General features: G+C 40.1%; 1 protein-coding gene across 5 annotated transcripts in view; it reads right to left on the bottom strand.

Annotated features, from left to right (window-relative positions):
- The window catches only part of NSRP1 (nuclear speckle splicing regulatory protein 1), a 32,376-nt gene extending 16,017 nt beyond the window's left edge, over nt 1–16,359 (bottom strand). The window contains exons 1-3 of one of the 5 annotated variants that reach the window (XM_036269395.1): nt 16,314–16,359; nt 15,720–15,883; nt 15,046–15,136 (exon numbers count right to left, since the gene is read on the bottom strand). In XM_036269395.1, coding sequence (XP_036125288.1) covers nt 15,046–15,136; nt 15,720–15,721 — 93 coding nt within the window. In that variant the 5' untranslated portion in view covers nt 15,722–15,883; nt 16,314–16,359. Of the gene's footprint in view, nt 1–15,045; nt 15,392–15,719 lie in introns of those variants that run through there. The other 4 variants (XM_036269393.1, XM_036269394.1, XM_036269397.1 and 1 more) reach the window with 4 other exon arrangements.
- Between the last annotated feature and the right edge of the window lie 7,197 nt (nt 16,360–23,556).

Raw genomic sequence — 23,556 nt, 5'->3', positions numbered from 1 at the left:
TTCAGATAGAGCGGGAGGGAGAGAGAGGAAGAGAGAGAGAAACATCGATGTGAAGGGACACATCGAGTGGCTGCCACCCGCATGACCAACCAGGGCCGGGGACAAACTGCAACCGAGGTACGTGCCCTTAGAGGGAACCGAACCCGGGTCTCTCTGTACTGCAGGCTGACGCTCCAACCGCTGAGCCAAACCGGCCAGGGCTGAGGAACTAACTTTTAAATTTTATTTAAGTTTAAAATTAAAAGTCTCTATGACAAAGTGGCTACCATATTAGCACAGATCTAGAGCAAAGGCCAGATGGTGAATATGTTAGGCTTGTGGCAATGTGGCCTTTGTTGCAACTACTTAACCCTGTCACTATTTCACAAAAGCATCCACAGAGAACAAATAAATGAATGGAAAGGCTGTGTTCCAGTAAAACTTTATTTACATACAGTTAGAAGCATCCCATTTAAGATACAGATGAGAAAGGATGCCGACTAAGGCTCTCTGTTCAACACACTACTGGAAGACTTGGCTAATATAACAAAACAAAAGAAGGAAAAAAAAGAGGTGTAAGGATTAGAAACGTTAAGCAAATGGTATAAACAAATTATTACAGTAAATGAGTTTAAAAAGACTGCTGGGCCCAGCCGGTGTGGCTCAGTGGTTGAGCGTCGACCCATGCACCAGGAGGTCGCCACTTCGATTCCTGGTCGGGGGACATGCCCCAGGTTGTGAGCTAAATCCCCAGTGGGGGGCATGCAGGAGGCGGCCAATCGATGTTCTCTCTCACTGATGTTTCTATCTCTCTCTCCTTCTCCCTCCCTCTCTAAAATCAATAAAGAAAAGAAAAAAATTAAAAAAAAAAAAAAAGACTGCCGAATAGAAAATCAACTTAAAAAATCAACAGCATTGTTCTACCAGAATAGTCAACTATAAGGTACCATTCACCACAGCAATAAAAACTATGAAGTAGCCCCGGACGGTTTGGCTCAGCGGTTGAAGCGTCGGCCTGCAGTCCAGAGAGACCCGGGTTCGGTTCCCGCTAAGGGCACGTACCTCGGTTACAGTTTGTCCCCGGCCCTGGTTGGTCGTATGGGTGGCAGCCACTCGATGTGTCCCTTCGCATCAATGTTTCTCTCTCTCTCTCTCTCTCTTCCTCTCTCTCCCTCCCGCTCTATCTGAACAAAAAATGGAAAAATGTCCTCGGGTGAGGATAAAAAAAAAACAAAAACTATAAAGTATCTAGGAATTATAAAAAATTACTTCATGAGCCCTAGTTGGGTGGTTCAGTTGGTTCAAGTGTCATCCTGTACATACCAAAAAGGTTGTGGATTTGATTCTAGGTCAGGACATATACAATAATCAATCAATGAATGCATAAATAAGTAGAATAACAAACTGATGTTTCTCTCTCTCTCTCTCTAAAATCAAAAAATAAAAATTTAAAAGAAAACAACCACCGAACTTTAAAATGAGCCAAACATTTAATACCTGTCCTTTCAAACTCTCCCAAAAACTTGAAAGGAGGAAAAACTTCCTAATGAGATTTACAAAGCCAATATTACACTGGTATTAAAACCAGACAAGCACAACACATACATAAAGAAAACTACAAGTCAATATCTCTAATGAATGTAAATGCAAAAATTCTCAACAAAATATTAGCAAATTGAATACAATAAATTAAAAGAATCATACAACAGGATCAAGTGGGATTTACTCCAGGAATGCAAGAATAGTTAAGAATAGTTCAATGTCCACAAATCAATCAACATGACATCATATTAACAAAACAAAGGATAAAAATCATATGATGCTCTTAATAGATGTGGAAAACACATTTGACAAGATACAATATCCATTTAAGATAAAACTTCAAAAACAGATTTAAAAATAAAGTACCTCAATGTAAAAAAGGCCATGTATGACAAAACTACAGCTAGTATTATAGTCAAAGGTAAAAAACTTGAAAGCTTTTCTTCTATGATCAGGAACAAGACATAGATGCCCATTCTTGTCACTATTTTTCAACACAGTGTTAGAAATCCTAGCTAAAGCAATCAGGCAAGAAAAAGAAATAAAAGAAATCCAAATTGGAAAGAAAGAAGAAAAGCTGTATTTACAGGTGACATGATTTTATATATAGAAAACCCTGAAGACTCCACCAAAACTCTATCAGAAATTATAAACAAATACAAGTTGCAGGATACAAAATAAATATACAGAAATCTGCTGTATTTCTACATACCAACAACAAAAGTCAGAAGGAGAAATTATTTTAAAAATTTCATTTACAACTGCAACAAAAATAATAAAATACCTAGCAATAAATTTAACCACAGAGGTGAAAAACCTGTACACTGAAAAGTATGACATTGTTGAAAGAAACTGAAGACACAAAGAAATGGAAACAGCCCTGGCTGGTTTGGCTCAGCAGTTAGAGCTTCGGTCCTCAGACCAAAGGGTCACAGGTTTGATTCCCGGTCAAGGGTACATACCTGGGTAGCAGGTCGATCCCTGGCTCCAATAGGGGTCATGTAGGAGGAAGTAGGCAACCAATAGATGTGTCTCTCTCACACCAATGTCTCTCTCTCTCTAAAAAAAAAATCAATGGAAAAATATCCTTGAGTGAAGATTAACCAAAAAGAGAGAGAGAGAGAGAGAGATGGAAAGATATTCTGTGTTCATGAACTGGAAGAGTAAACATTGTTAAAATTTTATTACCTAAAGCAATCTCCAGATTCAGGGCAACCCCTAGCAAAATCCCAATAGCAGTTTTCACAAAAATAGAACAAAAGAATCCTAAAATTTGTATTGAACTACAAAGAACCCAAGTAGCCAAAGTAGTACCGAGAAAGAAAAGGGGGAAAAAAAGCCTGGCCAATTTAGCTCAGTGGTTAGAGCGTCAGCCTGCAGACCAGAGAGTTGCAGGCTTGATTCAGGTCAAGGGCAGATATCTCAGTTGCAGTTTGGTCCCTGGCCCTGGTTGGGTCGTGGGGGAGGCAACCAGTCAATGTCTCCCCCCCTCCCCCATCTAAAGACAAATAAAAAAATATCCTCAGGCCCTGGCAGGTTTCGCTCAGCGGTTAGAGCGCTGGCCTGTAGACCAGAGAGTCCCAGGTTCGGTTCCCGCTAAGGGCACATACCTTGGTTGCAGTTTGTCCCCAACCCCACTGGAGTCGCGTGGAAGGCAACCATTCAGCGTCTCTCTCTCACATCAATGTCTCTCTCTCTCTCTTCCTCTCTCCTTCCCACTCTGAAGATAAATGCAAAAAAAATGTCCTCAAGTGAGGATAAAAAAAAAAACAAAACCCTCAGGTGAGGATTAAAGAAAAAGCCAGAGGCATCACACTTCCTGATTTCAAACTATACACTATAAAGCTAAACCATAACTAAAGCAGTATGGTATTGGCAGAAAAACATACACAAGGATCAAAAGAACAGAATCGGAGCCCAGAAATAAACTCACATACATAAAGACAACTAATTTACAAAAGGGACCAAGAACACACAATGGAGAAAGGAAAGACTTGAACATAAGAGCTGAAATGATAAAAGAAAACATAGGCAGTAAGCTCCTTGACATGGGCCTCAATTAACTAATGATAAAGTAGACAATGTAATCTCTAATTGAGCAGCCATGTGCCCAGCTTAAACAGTTACTACAGAAGAGAAGAATATATTTTGCTGACTTAGCCATCTCATCTTCACCATAGGGACCACACACAAAAAAAGTAACAGACTAAGAGATTTTCAATGTCTAAAACCAACAATGGATTAATATCTAAAATATACAAAGAACTCTTATAAATAAAAAAGAAAGAGGAAATACAATAGAAAAGAGGGCAGTGGATATAAATGAAATGTTTATATAAGGATAGTAAGGGCACTCTCCCCTCAGGGAATATGCCTACACCTTTCATTCCTCCTTGCCATCCCCATCCCCCTAGGCAGGGGACCTTTACCTTCCTCACTTCTAAGTTCCAAGGGCTCATCCTTTACCTCTATAACTTGCTTTCTAATCCCATTTATTGAACAAATCACTTCTTCTACCCCCTTGATTTTCCAAATAAATATTCTTATAAAAATGTTTTGAAAAAGAGTAGTAAGAAATGCCTAGGAAATACATAGAGATATTCAACTTCATTAATAATCAATGAAGTGCAAAGTAAAACAACTAAGAATGAAAATATTATAAAGTGTGGAAGAAGAAAGAACAACCACTAAAAAATGTAAAGTGGGCCCTGGCCGGTTAGGCTCAGCGGTTAGCGCGTCGGCCTGCGGTCCTGAGAGACCCGGGTTCGGTTCCCGCTAAGGGCGCATACCTCGGTTGCAGTTTGTCCCCAGCCCTGGTCGGTTGTGCGGGTGGCAGCCACTCGATGTGTTCCTTTCACATTGATGTTTCTCTCTCTCTCTGTTCCTCTCTCTCCCTCCCACTCTACCTGAACAAAAAATGGAAAAATGTCCTCGGGTGAGGATAAAAAAAAAAAAAAAAAAAAATGTAAACTGGTACTTCCAGTCAAGACGGCAGCATAGGTAAACGTGGTATCGCATCTTCCCACAACCACATCAAAGTTACAACTAAACTACAGAACAACCATCATACAAAACCACCTGAAATCAAGCTGAATGGAAGTCCTACACCTACAAAATTAAAGAAGCCACATCGAGACTGGTAGGAGGGGAAGAGGCGCAATGGACTGGTCCCACACCCAGGTGTGGCGGATAAAAATCAGGAGGACAGCTCAGCTGGGAAAGTCCTCCCTGAGGACTGAGGGGTCCCTATCCCACACTAGGCGCCCAGCTCAGGGTTCCAGTGCCAGGTGAGAAGTCCCCATCACTTCTGGCTGTAAAAACCAGGGGAAATATGGCTGAGGAGGCTGAGGCAGCTGGAGCCCCAGGCAGCTCCTCTTAAAGGGCTGGTACACGGACTAACTCAGACTTGCATCCCCCAGGCTTCAGTGTGGAGGAGACAGCTAGAAAGGCACCAGAGACACGGGGAACAACTGAGTTGTTTGGCATTAAGGCGAGGGCTGGAGAGGTGGCTTTCTCCTGGACAGGGCTTTCTCCTGGACATACTCTCAGAGGCCTTTGTTCCTTTGGTGAGCCCTTCCCTGGGGCGGCAGACAGCCACCATATCTGGGACTCCAGCAACTTGGCTCACACTGTTTGCCCCGCTCTGGTGATTCCCTGGGGCCTTGCCTCACCCAACTTTCAGGCCCACCCAAGCTGTTGCCAGCTGCTTGACCATAGGATTGGCCTGTCTTAGATCCTGCTTTAGGTTTTCCTAAATTCTTTCAAACAAGCAACACCTGGTCTCAGCGAGCCCCCATACCTCTTGTTAAATGACCCCACGCCTGGCACTAGAAGCAGCCAGCCTTGGTTCACAACTTGGCTTTTCCTGGGCACCTCCAAGCCCAGCACAAGAAGTAGCCATCTGCAGACCACTTGTAGCTTATGCTTGGTGGCCCCGGGTAGAACACAGGCAGTGGCTGACCTGGCCCCAGAACCAGCATACCTTGTGGACAGCTTCAGAACACTGAAGCACCACCACCCAACCACCTCCACAAGTGACACACTCAAGGAGTGGACTCAGTGGGTACCAGAGCCTTGCTAAAGTAAGTCTTGCTCTGTGTGGTGGGCTCCTACACAGTTGATCATCCAAGGTAGTCAGAGGTTGGTGGATAGTGGGCAGAGCCAGTCCTTGCAGCTGATCAGCCTGAGTAAAACCCTCTCACTGACATGCCAACAGCAATCAAGACTCAATTACCACAGAAGGGTGTAAAGTCCACACGAGGGGTGCACCTCGAGGGCCCAGCTGGGAGACCAGGGAGGCTGTGCCACTGGACCCTACGGGACACCTACTACAACAGGACACCCTAGAAAGTGCAGGAGACACTGCAACTCTACCTAATACATAGAAACAAACACAGGGAGGCAGCCAAAATGAGGAGACAAAGAAACAGGTCCCAAATGAAAGAACAGAACAAAACTCCAGGAAGAGAACTAAGCAAAATGGAGATAAGCAACCTATCAGATGCAGAGTTCAAAACACTGCTTAGAAGGATGTTCCATGAACTTAGTGAGAACTTCAATGAACTTAGTGAGGGCCTCAAGAGCATAATAAAGGACCAATCAGAAATGAAGGAGGCACTAACTAAAATGAAGAATAACTTACACAGATTCAATAGTAAAGTAGGTAAAGCCAAGAAGCAAACCATCGATTTGGAATATAAGGAAGCAAAGAACACCCAATCAGAACAGCAAAAAAATGAGGATCATGTAAGGAGCCTCTGGGACAACTTCAGGCGTGCCAACATTTACATCTTGGGGGTGCCAGAAGAAGAGAGAGGACAAGAAATCGAAAACCTGTTTGAAACAATAATGGCAGAAAACTTCCCTAACTTGGTGAAGGAAACAGACATACAAGTCCAAGAAGCACAGAGAATCCCAAACAAGATGAACCCAAGAGACCCACAGCAAGACACATCATCATCAAAATGCAAAAGGTTCAAGACAAAGAGAGAATCTTAAAAGCAGCAAGAGAAAAGCCGTTAGGTACCTACAAGGGAGTTCCCATAAGACTGTCAGCTGATTTCTCAAAAGAAACTTTGCAGGCCAGAAGGGAGTGGCAAGAAATATTCAGAGCGATGAAAAGCAAGAACATACAACCAAGATTTCTCTATCCTGCAAAGCTGTCATTTAGAATCGATGGCCATATAAAGAGTTTCCCAGACAAGAAAAAGCTAAAGGAGTTCATCACCACCAAACCATTATTATAAAAAATGTTGAAGGGTCTTCTTGAAGAAAAAGATGAACAAACAAAATGGGAATAAATACATATCAATCGACAATTGAATCTACAAACAAAATGAACAAGCAGAACAGAAACATTCTCAGAGATACAGAGAACATTTTGTTGGTTGCCAGATGGGAGGGGAGTTGGGGGAATGAATGGGTGAAAAAGGTGAAGGGATTAAGAAGTACAAATTGGTTGTTAGACTGATGAACCTCAAAGGAAGGGGGGGGTGAAAAGAAATAAACCAAAGAACTTATATGCATATATGCATAACCAACGGACACAGACAACAGTGTGGGGAAAGGCAGGGGTGGGGAGACGGGGGTTGGAGCGGGGAGGAGGGAGTCAATAGGGGAAAAAGGAGGAACATCTGTAATACATTCAATAATAAATATAAGTTTAAAAATAAAGAAAATGTAAACTGGTATAATCAATCCAGAAAGCAATTTGCCATTACCTAGTGAAATAATGTATATATCTATGCTCCCTGATCCCCAAATCCCACTCCTGGATATATAGTACCTCCAAAGAAACCTTTTGGTTTCTATCTGATTTTTTATCAGGACATGTACCAGAATTTTTTTTTACAGTGTTGTTGTGATAATGGAACGGAAGGTAATTAAAATGTTTATATCTCAGAATGGGATAAAATACAGTGGGTATACATGCTGTAGTCAGAATCAACTACGTATACACAATGTAATGGAGCACTGACTAAAAAAAAAAGATCTGTAGTATAATGGTATTTATATATAAAACACATGTACTCAAAACAACAAAATATAAAAGAATACATACATATTCAAGCATATATATCAAACACACCAGAGTACATTTAAAGGGAAATGAGTTAAGAGATCAGGGATAAAGAAAAAAACTAATATAACAAAAGTCTTGTGCAGGCTGAAAAATGTTAGTACTGTATGCCTTGAAATGAGAAGTATGACTAACAGTTCTCTATGTTTCAAAAATGTTTACTACACACATAACAGTTCTTTCCATTGTCAAAGAGTTGTCACAGTTCCAGAAAGAAGATACAGACACAAACACAAAGATACACAAAAATGTCATGAAGGATGCAGTTCTGAAATAACAATCTTAAGTTTCATGTGAGTTTCTCAGTGATGAAAAAAGCAAAACATGAAGAAGCATAAAAGGAGTATAAAAAGGAGGGTATGATTTTGAACTGCTCATAAGGGAAACAATTCTTTAATACTCACATATAGTATAAGATGTGGATTAAAGGAAAATAAACTCAGAACATGGTTCTCAATATACTGTTACATCAGTCAAAAGAACATTTTTAAGATTTGTGAAAACATATTTACTATAATTAATGACACACTTCTTATAATTATTGCTTAATTCACCAATAAAAGGAAAACTATACTTTATTTCACTTAAAAACCCAAACTTAACTTCCAAAGAAACATCATTAACCACGTTGGTAATAGCTAGTACACAGTCAAAGGTCTTACAATCCTCCCCACAGAGGCCAAATTTTAATGAAATACACTTGGTATTTTTCAAAAGACAAGCCACAGTTTGGCACCTAATATATAATCACAATGACCAAGTCAGGTGTGCAGAGTCCCCAGTACAGACTTTATTAGAGTTCAGTTATAAATATACAATCTCTTGACACTGAAGATTTAGTTCTTGCAGATAAAGCCCAAAGGCAGGAAATGAATCTCCTCCCAAATGCTGCCTCTTATCTTTAAAGTAACCTCAAATTATTACTAAACTAATAAAGTAATTTTGTTTCAGAAAGTGATCTGATCTATTTTTTTTTTCCAGTTTTTGATAAATCCAAGAATGAGATGGGGGATTATTGCTTTTTGTCTGACTACACATACTAAAACATGTAAAGAAAAAACTTTTTTAAAGTTATTTTTTATGGTAAAGTTAGACTAGTCAATATCAAAGCCTGTCAGTATATGAGGAAGACAGAAAACTGAGGTTGTTATTTTACAGCTAATTTGAAGGCAAAGCGTTTACTACCTTCTAATCAGAAACTGTCATTTGAAAATTATGAGCATGCCCTGGCAGAGTGGTTAGAGCATCAGCCTACACACCGAAGGGTCAAGGGTTCAATTCCCAGTCAAGGGCAAATACTTGGGTTGCAGGTTCGATCCCAGCCCATCAGGGTGTGTGCAGGAGGCAACCAATCCCCCACCTCCCCATCAAAATCAATGGACAAAATGTCTTCAGGTAAGAATTAAAAAAAAAAAAAAAAAAATTATGAGCAACTGGGTGCAATGAGATTGTATACAAAGCAAATAAAAACTATTTCAAAAATATAATTACGGTTGCCTTGGCTGATGTGGCTCAGTTGGGTGGAGCACTGGTCCCTTACACCAAAAGGTGGCGGGTTTGAATCGCCCATTGGAGCACCTGTCAGAGGCAACTGATCAATGTTTCCCTCTCATCAATGTTTCTCTCTCTCTCCCCCTCCCTTCCTTTCTCTGATATAAATGCATATTTTTTTAAAATATATTTTTTAATTGATTTTTAGGGAAAGAAATATCAATGTGAGAGTGACACATCAACAGATCAACAGGCTGTCTCCTGCATGCCTCCTACTGGGGATCAAGCCCAAAACCCAGGCATGTGCCCCAACAGAGGGAATCGAACTGGCAACTTTTCAGTGCACAGGATAATGCCCAAGCAACTGAGCCACACCAGCCAGGGCTACTACTCTCTTTTTAAAAATTAAGAACTTTTGCCCTGGACAGTTTGGCTCAGCGGTAGAGTGGCCCACGAATCAATGAGTCCCGGGTTCGATTCCAGCCAAGTGCATGTACCTCAGTTGTGGTGTGTCCCCGGCCCTGGTCGGGTTGTACGGGAGGCAACCAGTCGATGTGTCCCTCTCATGTCAATGTTTCTCTCTCTCCCTCTTTCTCTCCCTCTCTCTCTACCTGAAGATAAATACAAAAATATCCTTGGGTGAGGATAAAAATCAATCAATAAATAAAAATTAAGAACTTTTGTATCTTTATCCAAAAGCAACAATTCTCATGTTATATGGAACACACCTCTTCATGGAATATGTACTCAGTTACAAAACTGGATCTCACATCTGGACTGCCAAGATTAGCAGGAAAATTCATTATGCTCTGTAAAGCAAGCATTTATCATGGAGAAATATCTAAAAAGAAGTTTCATGTTTGAATTGTCATGCAACATCTATTTTAGCCACTAACCACCTTATAACACTTGTGAAATCTTGGCTATCACAAGTACTTTTGAGAATAATTGTATAGATCAGGGGTCAGCAAGTTACAGCCAAATCCAGCCACGTCCCTTTTTGTAAATAAAGTTGTATTAGAACACATTTCTTATTCATGGTCATTCATTCACATATTGTCTAATGGCTGTTTTCACACTTTAAGAGCAAAGTTGAATAATTTGCCTGCAAAGCTAAAAAAAATCTACTACTTGACTCTGCAATATAGATGGCTAAAACATCTGAGTAGATAATTTTACTTATTTTTAGAAACCAGCATAGATATCCAGATCCTGACTCATGGAGCTCATCATGCTCTAACATAGTTACAAGAATTATATACAAATAACTTATAATACAAGGTATAAAAGCTAAGAATTGTAAGGAAGGTAGAGTGTCAGAAAAAGGAAGAGATTGTGCCCTGGCCAATTTGGTTCAGCAGTTGAGTGTTGACCCTTGCATCAATAAGTTGCAGGTTTGATTCTGGTCAAGGGCACCTTGGCTGCAGTTTGTCCCCAGCCCTGGTCGGGTAGTGTACTAGTCAATGTGTCTCTCTCACATCGATGTTTCTCTCTCTCTCTTTCCTTCCCACTCTATCTGATGATAAATGGAAAAATATCCTTGGGTGAGGATTAAAAAAAAAGAAGAGATTGTTTCCGGGGATGGGGGTGAAGGTAGGGTGGGGTGGGGAATCTTGAAAGAAACAGCTTTTACACTGGATTTTGAAGGATGGCTATAATTTTGACATACAGTATGGGAAGACTTTCAGTGTGAAGAAAAGCAAATGTGAAAAGATACAAATACGACAGTGTACTTTGCATGGAGGAGCAGTTAGGAGAAAATGCTAATAAGCATTTTGAAGCCAAGCAAAGGCAAGGCTTTCAGTGTCAGGATCAGCAGTTTAAATTTTAAAAGCAATTAGATTCAAGAACAAAAGAATAACAGTGATTCAAACTAAATTTGAGGGGAGACAGGTGATAAGGAGACTAGTTACAAAGGTATTAAAATAATCCAAAAGAACAGTAATGGTAGTGGGGGAAAAAATGGAATAAACACGTTACTATCATAGCAAAAACACTCAAGTACTTATGACCAGACAGCAGCATTTGGATATACTATATAAATCTCTTACTTATATGGGGTAAAAACTCTTCATCTCATCTACCTTTGGACAAAATGATTATTTATTAGTTCTGATAATTAAAAAAAAAGGATTTAAGTAATAATTTAAGATTCTAGACTATCATTGTTCCATTTTTAAACTAACTCTAGGTAAAAGCACATATTCAAATATGATTCATTTGATAGAACCCCCTCTGATAAACCACTGGAAGGAAAGTCTGATTTTAAATTTGGGTTCTTAATTGCTTCCGCTGAATTGTTGAAAACAATACACAGATTTGTTTAATAGCAGCTCTTCTCCATGCATACCAAATGCCCTCCTCTGGAGGGGAACCATAAATATAACAATATATATAAACCAAAATATCTTTTCTCTGTATTTTCCAAAGCACCAATAATTTTATTGCTGCTTAAATTGATTAATTTTTAAATAAGAGATTTTATATTCAAATCTCATAAATATTTAAATAACACACTCAACTAAGAAATTTACTTACTAGTATGAGGAGAAGTTGAAATTCATCAGACTGAATTTTTACAGGTAAGGAAATAATGCTAAAGACAGTTTTGTTTTCATTTATTTTAAATGTTTTAAAAAAGGATTTTAGAGAAAGGAAGGAAGAGGAAAAGAGAGAGAAACAAACATCAATCAGCTGCCTCCTGCACGCACCCCGATGGACCAAGGATGGAGCCCGCAACCTGGGCATATATGCCTTGACAGGGAATTGAACCAGTGATCTATTAGTGCACAGGTCTATGCTCAACCAACTGAGCTACAGTGACCAGGGCAAGAAAATTTTATATTCTGTTCATTAAGAACTAAGCTGCAGCCCTGGCCAGTTTGGCTCAGCGGTTAGAGCGTTGGCCCATGGTCCAGAGAGATCCGGGTTCGGTTCCCGCTAAGGGCATATATTTCGGTTGCAGTTTGTCCCCAGCCCTGCTTGGGTAGTGTGGGTGGCAGCCACTCAATGTGTCCCTTTCACATCGATGTTTATCTCTCTCTCTCTCTTCCTCTCTCTCCCTCCCACTCTATCTGAATAAAAATGTCCTCGGGTGAGGATAAAAAAAAAAAAAATAAAGAACTAAGCTGCAGCTCCTCTGTCAGTGGCTTCTGGCAAGGCTCTAACCCAGTGGTTCTCAACCTTCCTAATGCTACGACCCTTTAATATAGTTCCTCACATTGTGGTGACCCCCAGCGAAATAGAATTATTTTCGCTGCTACTTCATAACTGTAATTTTGCTACTGTTATGTCTTAGGTGACCCCAACCCCCAAAGGGGTTGCGACCCACAGGTTGAGAACCGCTGCGAGGCAATGAAAGTCAAGTCAAAGATTGTATATTAGGGAGTAGGAGAAAGGGATAAGACAAGGAATTTCTCCCTGCCTTTCTCTTAACCTAAGACAATCTCTCCAGTGGCTTCAACTCCTGGAAAAGTCCAATTTCCCCCAGGTAACCTGAGTCCCTGACCCCCAGGACTCATCTCCTACTTGCTTCTCATTACTGCTAATCTCTGGGATGCTTTACCACCCTCGTTTTCGCTTCTCACATCTTCTGTCATTTATGTAACCAATTCTCTGAGTTAAAGTCCCACTATGTAAAAAGAGGAGGGAGGGATAGAGGAACGGAAAGAAGACAGCAAAATGGCCTAGAGATCTATCTTTTCTGACTCTAGTGTACCCAGCCACCATTAGCCTCATTTCATAATGGAAAAGAAACAGCAATAACATAAGTAAACTTTCTAGGTCATTTGTATAAACCTTCTTCTCAAACTGAGGTATATGTTGCTTTGCAGTATGTGGTATGCCAGGTTGATTTATGTGAAACTACAGAGTAAGCATGTCATATTTCTCTGTTGTGTCCATGGTAAGTGATTTAAAATTTTATTTGTATAGTAAAACCAACCATAGGCTGCTGTCAATTCAATGGGGAGTAGTCTTCAAAAATGGCATTGGGACAACTGAGTATCCACAGGCAAAGAATGAAGTTGGATCCCCTACCTCATACTGTATACAAAAACTAACTCCAAATGGATCATAGACCTAAATTTAAGAGCTAAAACTACAAATTCTTTCTTTTCTTTTTTTTATCCTCACCCGAGGACATTTTTCGATATTTTGTTCACAGAGTGGGAGGGAGAGAGAGAGCGAGAGAGAGAGAAACATCGATGTGAAAGGGACACATCGAGTGGTCGCCACCCACACGACCCAACCAGGGCCAGGGACAAACTGCAACCGAGGTACGTGCCCTTAGCGGGAACCGAACCCGGGTCTCTCCAGACCGCAGGCCAACGCTCTAACCGCTGAGCCAAACCGGCCAGGGCTAAAACTACAAATTCTTAAAAGAAAACAGGTATAAATCTTCATGACCTTGGATTAAGTTATGGTTTCTTAGATATGACACCTAAGCAGTTAGCAATCTAAGAATAAAAGTAAATTGGACTTCCTCAAAATTGAACTTTTGTGTTTCAAAGGACATTATCAAAAAAGTGAAAAGACAACCCACAGAACGGGAGAAAATATTTATGCATTATACCTAATAAGGGACTTGTATCTAGAATGTGTAAAGAAATTTTACAATTCATAACAAAATGACAAACAACCCAATTAAAAAATAGACAACTGATATGAAAAGAGATGATACATATATGGTCAACATCACTGGCCATCAGGGAAAAGCAAATCAAAACTACAATGAGCCCTGGCCAGTTTTGCTCAGTGGTTAGAGCGTTGGCCCATGGACTGGAGAGTCCTGGGTTCGGTTTCCCCTAAAGGCATGTACCTTGGTTGCAGTTTGTCCCTGGCCCCGGTTGGGGTTGTGTGGGTGACAGCCACTCAATGTGTCTCTCTCACATCGATGTTTCTCTCTCTCTTCCTCCCTCTCCCCCTCCCGCTCTATCTGAAGATAAATGCAAAAATGTCCTCTGGTGAGGATAAAAAAAATTTTTTTTAAAGATACAAAACCACAATGAAATAGTTGTTGAGGGCAGAATGTGGGAAAGTAGACTGCAAGGGGGCATGAAAGAACTTTCAGGGGAGAGGGGGATGGTGTACACCCTGAATGGGACATATACATTTGTCAAAAGTCATCAACCTATACACTTAAAATCTACACATTTTATTATATGTAAATTATACCTCAATTTTTAAAAAAGAGAGCCATCTAGAGTCAATTTTTCCAACAATGTAAGAAACAAAGTATCAAATATGTTCAATTACCTACCTATGCTATTATACAATTAGTAAAAACTGAAAGAGAAGCTATTTTTCTGCCAGAACAAAGAAGTACCAAATTAACTGATGCAAAGGTCTTTTAGAAATATAGAAAATGACTAAAGTATTAGATAAGCACACATTTGGGGTTGTTTCTACTATAAACTGTGGATTTCACAGGAAAACACTGTTTTGGCTACTAAAATATAAAATTTTCATATTAGATGTTATTATTGTAGTACTATCTATAGTAACATTACACAGTACCATAACATAACTGAGCAATTACATTTAGCAGAGACTGAATAACCACAAAAGTAGTCTCATAAAAAACTACTTTACTTATGAAAATTTCTAGAAAATTGGTGACATCTCAATAAGTTATTTTCAGGGATGTTTACACCAACAATTTTGTTACATCAGTATTAGTTGTTTGAAATGACTTTGTGTAACTATTTAAACATAAACGAAGTTCACAGTTTTTGAGGGGGGATAATCAGATTATCCATGTATCACTTATAAAGAAAATCAGTGGAACTTCTTTCTTTATTCCTTTTGACAATTCTGTAAATTATAATTAATATATTCCAGGGAAATTGTATTGACAAATAACTAAGACAAGCAAAGACATCAAATTCACAAGTTCAATTAAAATATATATATATATTCCTGACAATTTCATAGAAAAACATAGGTTCCCTTACCTCATCATCATCAGAATCATTCCCAAACACTGATGGTTTTTGCAAAACAGGGTGCAACCGCTGTGCTTTCTTTGGCAAAATAAGCCCATACCTGCATATTTTTTTTGAAATAGAAATTACACCATTATATTTGAATGTTAAAGCATAATACATTCACTATCTCTTCCAGATGAAGCCACCAAGTCAAAACATCATATAGCCTATGAACACACAAGTTTCTGATCTTCAGGCATCTCAAAATTCTAATGTGTTAAGATTTTATAGTTATTACTCTAAGTGATTATGTGTAGCACAAGCCAAACTCAAATACCATTTTAATCAAAGAAAAGTAATTGAAGAATTCAGAAGTGTTTTAGATGGTAAAATGATAATAAGCTTTTAAAAAGAACATGTTAGTGGAAAGCTCAGTTATGCCCACTAAAAATAAAACCGCTCTAATTTACCCTGTGGTCTAACAAGAGTCAAGAAAATAGTTTTTCCCCTCGGCTGCGTACTTATACAGTTTTTAAAAAGTTACTGGATAATGTCACCCACATTTTTTTTTTTAAGATTACATTAACTGAAAAACTCAAGTAGTGATAGGGTAAATTCTCATTACACTTTAAGCTCACTTGCTTTGTCTTGGAGCATCTGAGAGAACCATCCCAACAGAGCCAACTCATTTAGTTTCTTACATTTTGGCCTTTAAGATGCAGCAATCACAGGAAGCCACATCAACAGTCAGGACTACACATCAAAGGTAAAACTTCTAAGAACATACGACATTTGTCTTTTGCGGCAACGTAAACCCCAATTCTCTATATGCCTACCCTTTTTGTGGCTTCTCAGCACAACATTCCTAAAACGAGAAGGGAGGGCGGGAATCAAGACTTGAGCTGCCAAGAACAAGGCCCTCTAAGGAAGCCAGGGATTGTCTCTTCTTATTGCCCCTGAAGGCATCCAAACCGGGAGAAACTCAAGCGCGGGGTAGGAAGCAAGACTGAGGGGCCTCAGACCGAGCTTTTGGAAAATAGAAAAGTCTCGCTCTCTGCCCCTCAGCCTAACTTCCTTTATTTCCTCACAAGTTTCTCCCTCAAACTTCAGGCTTCCATCCTGGAAAATGTGGGGGGAGGGAGGGAAATATGTTCCTCGGGATTTCTCGCTTTTCCCCGTCTCTATCCCTGACGATACAGCCCCTTCACTTCCAGCGCGCTTTTACTCCTCGGCCAAAGTCACAGTCGCCGTAGTTTCTCACTCCCCAGCCTAACCCTAACTCCCGGATCACTCACTGCCTGCCCGGAATCGCCATCTTGCTCCCGTCTCTGCTGAACGTGGCCGACGCCGACGTGACGCTGACACAGACGCTGACGTAGTCACGTAAACTCTCGCGCGGCTTTGGGCGGCCAGGAACCCGTGAGGCCGCTGAGTCTCTTTTGAGTTGATTCAAACAGTTTGGAAACGCGTCCTTTGGCCGTGGGTTTCGCTTGAAACCTGACTGCCTGCCTCGAAATCAGTGGGGAGACGAGTGACAGAATACTAGGCCAGTGGTTCTCAAGGTGTGTTCCCAGGACCAGCATATTAGCATTACCCGGGAATGTGTTAAAAATGCAAATTCTAGGGCCCTGTCCCAGAGCTACTGAATCAGGAATTCTGGGGTGGGGCCCAGAAATCCGTATTTTCACGAGCGCTCCAAGTGATTCTGATACTCAGGTTTGAAAACCGCTACCCTCAACTATCAATTTTTTTTCCTCTGAGGTGTTCAGTATGAGTATATCTGGCTTTGGGTAGTTTCATAGAAGATGAAAATCTATGTGCTAATACTGTCTCATTATAGGACCAAATAATTCCATAGCATCACTGGATAACAGAATCGAAATCATATACCATACTCCTTTTTAAAAGTTCTAGGCACAGCTAGGCCAGTGTTGATCAGTGAACTGAGTGTTGTTCCGGGGACTGAGAGGTCCGGATGGATTCTGGGTCAGGGCACATGCCAGGAGGGAACCTGCAGGAGGCAGCCAATTAATGTTTCTCTCTCACATTGATGTTTCTATCTCTCTTCCTTCCTCTCACATCTAAAAAAATCAATAAAAACATAAAATAAAATTCTAGTCACAGTCTGTGCACCCACTCACTCTTGACCTATTCCAAACTAGTCTTATAGCAGTCCAAGAATCCTTTCAATTTCTACAGACAGATGTTTAAATGTTCAACCATAATTGTGGATTTGTCTATTTCTCCTTTTAATTCCATCAGTTTTTGTTTTATGTATGTGGAAGACGTTTAGGATTATGTCCTCTTGCATTGACCCCTATACCATTAAGAGATCACCCTTTTTTTCTGTGTAAAATCTTCATATTTATTCCATAATAATGGTACCTCTCTCCTATTGTCAGAACTTTGTTCTCAAGTAAAAACAGGACTGCAATGCCATTACTTTGACTTCATGACCTTCTCTCAAATATGGTTAATAAGGAAAGGCAATAATGGTAATAATGATTTGTCTAGATGCCCAAATAATGCCTGAAACATTCTCCAAACACTCCTGTAAAAAATTCTTTCTCTGGAATTGAAGCAATGATCCTCTTTATTTTTGTATCTTATTTACTTTATCTGATAGTAACATAACCAGCTTTGTTAGCACAGTATATCTGTTTTTGTCTTTTTAACCAATTTAATCTATTTGTGTCTTTATATTCAAAGTGGATATCTTGGTGATAGCATATAGTTGTGTCTTGCTTGCTTATCCAGTCTGACAATTGCTTCCTTTTTATTTGGATGTTTAGATCATTTTCATTAAAGTGATTATTAGTATTGTCGAAGTAAGAAACGTCCAAACTTACAGAGAACCTTTATGAGTTTATTTGAGCCAAACTGACAATTGCCGGGAAGCAAAATCTCAACAGATGAGAAAATGTTCCAGAAAATGGCTTTTTTTTTTAATCTTCACTCGATATTTTTACATTTATCTTCAGATAGAGCGAGCGAGCGAGAGAGAGCGAGAGAGAGGTGAGAGAAACACATCGATGGGTCAGGGCCTGGGAGGAACTGCAACCGAGGTACGTGCCCTTGGCCGGAATTGAACCCAGGACTCTCTGCTTTGTGGGCTGATGCTCTACCACTGAGCCATAATGGCCAGGGCAAGAATGGCATTTTTGCGGCTTATTTTATACATTAGAATAAAAGGAGGAGACATAAGGAGGAAAGGTTACATGAAATACATTGGTGGTAAATTAGAGGGGTGGGAGAAAGAGGAAGAGAGAAACAGAAAGAGAAACATCGATTTGTTGTTCCACTTATTTATGCATTCATTGGTTGATTCTTCTATGTGCCCTGACTAAGGATCTATCCCACAACCTTGGTGTATTGTGACAACACTCTAACCAACTAAACAACCCCCGGGCAGGGTTCCTTTTTCTTACTTTTTAAAGATATTGCTTTAGGGTTTCCAGTACACATCTTTTTTTTTTTAATTTTTTTTTTTTCAAATCTTTATTGTTGGATATAAAATGTATTACAGATGTTCCACATTTTTCCCCCATTGACCCCCCTCCTCCCCACTCCCGCCCCCCTCCCACCTTTTCCCACACTATTGTCTGTTGTCCATTGGTTATGCATATAAGTTCTTTGGTTTATTTCTTCCCACCCCCCCCCCCAACCCCTTTCCCTTTGAGGTTTGTCAGTCTAGCAATGAATTTGTGCTTCTTAATCCCTTCACCTTTTTCACCCATTCCCCCAACCCCCTTCCCAACTGGCAACCAACAAAATGTTCTCTGTATCTATGAGAATGTTTCTGTTCTTCCTGTTCATTTTGTTTGTAGATTCCATTGTTGATAGATATGTATTCATTGCCATTTGTTTGTTCATACATTTTATCTTTTTCTTCAAAAAGACCCTTCATCATTTCATATAATAACGGTTTGGTAGTGATGAACTCCTTTAACTTTTTCTTGTCTGGGAAAGTCTTTATATGTCCATCAATTCTAAACGACAGCTTTGCAGGATAGAGTAATCTTGGTTGTAGGTTCTTGCTTTTCATCACTCTGAATATTTCTTGCCACTCCCTTCTGGCCTGCAAAGTTTCTTTTGAGAAATCAGCTGACAGCCTAATGGGTACTCCCTTGTAGGTAACTAGCTGCCTTTCTCTTACTGCTTTTAAGATTCTCTCTTTGTCTTGAACCTTTTGCATTTTGATGATGATGTGTCTTGGTGTGTGCCTCTTGGGGTTCATCTTGTTTGGGACTCTCTGTACTTCCTGGACTTGTATGTCTGTTTCCTTCACCAAATCAGGAAAGTTTTCAACCATTATTGTTTCAAACAGGTTTTCGATTTCTTGTTCTCTCTCTTCTCCTTCGGGCACCCCCAAGATGCGAATGTTGTCACGCTTGAAGTTGTCCCAGAGGCTCCTTACACTATCCTCATTTTTTTGTATTCTGTTTTCTTTTTGCTGTTCTGATTGGGGATTTTTTGCTTCCTTATATTCCAAATCGATGGTTTGCTCCTTGGATTTACATACTCTATTATTGAAGCTGTGTAAATTATTCTTTATTTCAGTTAATGCCTCCTTCAATTCTAACTGTGTATCCATGATTTCTAACTGGTCCTTTTTTATGCTCTTGAGGCCCTCCCTAAGTTCACTGAGGTTCTCACTAAGTTCATTGAGCATCCTTATAAGCAGCATTTTGAACTCAGTATCTGTTAGGTTGCTTATCTCCCTTTCGCTTAGTTCTTTTATTGGGGTTTTGTTCTGTTCTTTCATTTGGGACCTGTTTCTTTGTATCCTCATTTTGGCTGCCTCCCTGTGTTTGTTTCTGTGTATTACTTAATGAGAGGTATGGGGCTCGCTGAGACCCGATGCTGCTCGTTTGAAAGAATTTAGGAAAAACCTGAAGCAGGATCCAAGACCGGCCAATCCTATAGTTAAGCAAGTGGCAACAGCTTGGGTGGGCTTGAAAGTTGTGTGGGGCGTGGCGGGGCCACCAGTGTGAGCCAGGTTGCTGGAGTCCCAGATATGGCTTCTGTCTGCCGCCCCCGGGAAGGGCTCACCAAAGGAACAAAGGCCTCTTACAGCACGTTTGTCCCCGAGGAAGCCCCCTCTCCAGCCCTCGCTCCAGTGCCAACCAGCTCAGTTCTTCCCTGTATGTCTCTGGCGCCCCTGGAGCTGCCTCCTCTCCGAGCTTAGAGGGAGAGAGTCCGATAAGTCCGTGCGCGGGCCCTTTAGGGAGCTGCCTGGGGCTCCAGCCGCTTCAGCTTCCCTGAGCCTCAGTTTCTGCTGGTTTTTCCAGCCAGAAGTTATGGGGACTTCTCTTCCTGGCACTGGAACCCTGAACGGGGCACCTGGTGTGGGACGGGGACCCCTCAGTCCTCAGGAAGGATCTTCCCAGCCGCGGGAGACTCCTGATTTTTATCCGCCACGCTTGGGTGTGGGACCAGCCCATCGCGCCGCCACGCCGCCACCACCACCACCGCTGCTGACACGCCGCCGCCACCCCTCCTACCAGTCTGGATGTGGCTGCTTTTTTTTTTTAATTCCGTAGTTGTACGACTTCCATTCAGCTTGATTTCAGGCGGTTTTGAATGATGGTTGTTCTGTAGTTTAGTTGTAACTTTGATGTGGTTGTGGGAGGACACGATACCGCGTTTACCTACGCCGCCATCTTGACCGGAAGTCCACAGCAATCATTTCTGGGTTTCCCGGGTCTCCCTCCCAGTACACATCTTTAACTTATCACAGTCTATCTTCAAGTAAAAATATACCAATTTATGTATTGTATAAAAAAACCTTACGTCCCTGGCTGAGTAGTTCAGTTGGTCTGGATTGTCTACACCATACAGTGTCACTGTCATCTGTAAGCTGTTGAGAAAGAACCAATAAAAATTCAACTAACCAAGTCTAGGTTTCTGAAGTAGACACTTAATTGTTCTGAGCCTGTTTCATCTTCCATAAAACAGGGATAATACCTGTTTTAAGTAAATCAATGTCTATTTAGTCCAGCGTTTTTCAACCAGTGTGCTGCAAGAATTTTTAAAACGTGCAGTATCTGATGTTAAATAGTCAACCGGGGTGCTGCGGTACATGCATGTTTTTAAAATTCCTGCGGCACACTGGTTGAAAATTGCTTATTTAGTCAAATAGATTTAAATATAAATCTATATGTAAATTTTTTGTCAAGTATAAGAAATATCTTCTTCATTAAAAGGTAAGCTCTTGAATGATGGTTAAATACATTCAACCAATCTGCCTTGCTGGTTGTTTAATTTTAAAGTAGTCCCGAAAGACTGAATGCACAGTCGTTAGCCTAATAAAGGTTGGAAAGTGTTAGCTGTCTGGGGTGCTGGTAGGGTCAGTAACCAGAAATTAGGACACATGGGTACTAGCTCTACCCTGCCTCTTACTAGCTGTTGTGACCTAGGTACTCACTCACTCTTAGAGACTGTTTCTGATTTATAAAATGAAGGTAATACTATCAAGACTGCCTATCTTACAGGTTATTGGGGGATAAAATGAGCTAGTATGTGAAAATATTTCAAACAAGTTAAAGCACCATACAATCATAATGTTGTCCTTAAGCTAAATGCCCCTTAGTTAACTTAATTCCCATGACAGTGGTTAAAAAGGTAGCGTTCTACAAAAGTGTGCCCTTCTTGATGCCTAAAATTCAATTTGTATTCACAGTGAACTCTTTATAAGTTGTTCTGAAGCCATCAGGATATATGGCTATCAGTTTAATATCTTCAAGAACATTGTTCCTAGAAATGTTGCTGCAAATGCCCCCCAAAAGCCCTCTTTCCAACACAGAAAAGGCTTATAGGTTAAAATTGACCATGTGATCATCCAAGAGATGAGGACTGGTAATAACACTGCCATCTTATCAGAAAAGGTTAAAAAGGGACCTCACATCTCAAATTATAAGATTTTTGGAACACATCACATTTTGTCAACCAAATAAAGAAAATGAAGTTTAATTTCCCAAAATTTTATTAAAAATGGACTGTGTCATCAGATATTTTATTGCAAAGATGAAATCTCACAACAGAGCAGTAAAGTTTGCTGTAATAACAAGCTTTAAATAAATATAAATTCTTTTTGAAGTTCTTGAACTTGAGAGGTTTTTGTCTTTTTTTTAAAAAGGTGTTTTCTTTTTTCCAAGAGTTTTAGACAAATATTTTCCCACAAGAATTTCTGTTCATTAAAATAACTTTAACTTGTTAAGGTAAGTATGGGGAGAGGGAGGGAGGGTGATGAGGAGGGAGAAAGGGTGGTACTTATATGTCTTTGAAAAGTTAGAAAAACAATTCCCAGTCCATTTATTAAAATCTTTATTATTTGGTACACTTTTGATGTAAAAACTGCCATTATTTTTCTAAATCCTCAGTCTTTACATTGTACCTTAAAAGAATTAAAATAACTCTACTCACTCCACCATAATAGCCCCATGGCAGATATAAAGCTAAAACTAAAAGGAAACTTTTGAATATATTCTATAACATGCATTTGGTTATGGCTACCTTAACTGGATATTTTTTAAGATCAAATTTCTCCTTAGGTAGAATTTTTTGTTTTAGAAAGTGCTGAGGTAAGTGTTTAGGAGCCGAATATGTCTATGTGGCACTCCTTTCCAATTGAAAATGTTTTATGGTTAACAAAACTGAACATAACAAAAATATCCTAAATACAGCACCAATTCCATTAGCACTTATCTAGCAAACTTCCACCTGGCCTTTTTGCATACACACAGGAATCAGTCTTGGAGGGTAATGGTGGTGTAATAGCACTATTTAGTTTTGTGTTTAGCTCTGCGAGAGCTAAACAGATGTGTAACCAGTGGTATAGGTACTCGATGACTGTATTACCAAATTTCCATACTTCAATTCGGGAATGACCTGCACCAAAGGAAAAAAAAAGTTAGTGTGGATAGTTTTGTACTTTTTAAATTAAAATATAAGTTCCGCCCTGGCCGGTTTGGCTCAGCAGTTAGAATGTCGGCCTGCACAGGTCTATGCTCAACCAACTGAGCTACAGTGACCAGGGCAAAATAATTTTATATTCTGTTCATTAAGAACTAAGCTGCAGCCCTGGCCAGTTTTGCTCAGCGGTTAGAGCGTTGGCCTGTGGTCCAGAGAGACCCGGGTTTGGTTCCCGCTAAGGGCATGTACTTCGGTTGCAGTTTGTCCCTGGCCCTGCTTGGGTCATGTGGGTGGCAGCCACTCGATGTGTCCCTTTCACTTCGATGTTTCTCTCTCTCCCCCCCCCCTTCCACTCCATCTGAACAAAAAATGGAAAAATGTTCTTGGATGAGGATAAAATATATGTACATTCCATTATTATGAAGAAAGTTCATTAGATATGTTTGGAGTCAAAACCATAGCAGAATCTTGTTTAAATAGCTAAGGATTATAAATTGTTGGTATATTCATCTAATGGACTACTATACAGCATTTAACAATTAAAGAACTAGAGCTACATATATCATGTGGATCAAGACTCAAAAACATTATTGAGCACAAAATGTAAGCTGTAGGATAGTATGT

The sequence above is a fragment of the Molossus molossus genome, unplaced genomic scaffold, assembly GCF_014108415.1.
Source record: "Molossus molossus isolate mMolMol1 unplaced genomic scaffold, mMolMol1.p scaffold_m16_p_19, whole genome shotgun sequence".
In the NCBI taxonomy this organism is placed as follows: Eukaryota; Metazoa; Chordata; class Mammalia; order Chiroptera; family Molossidae; genus Molossus; species Molossus molossus.
The sequence above is the reverse complement of the archived record's forward strand: the minus strand, read 5'-3'. Positions and strand labels throughout refer to the sequence as shown.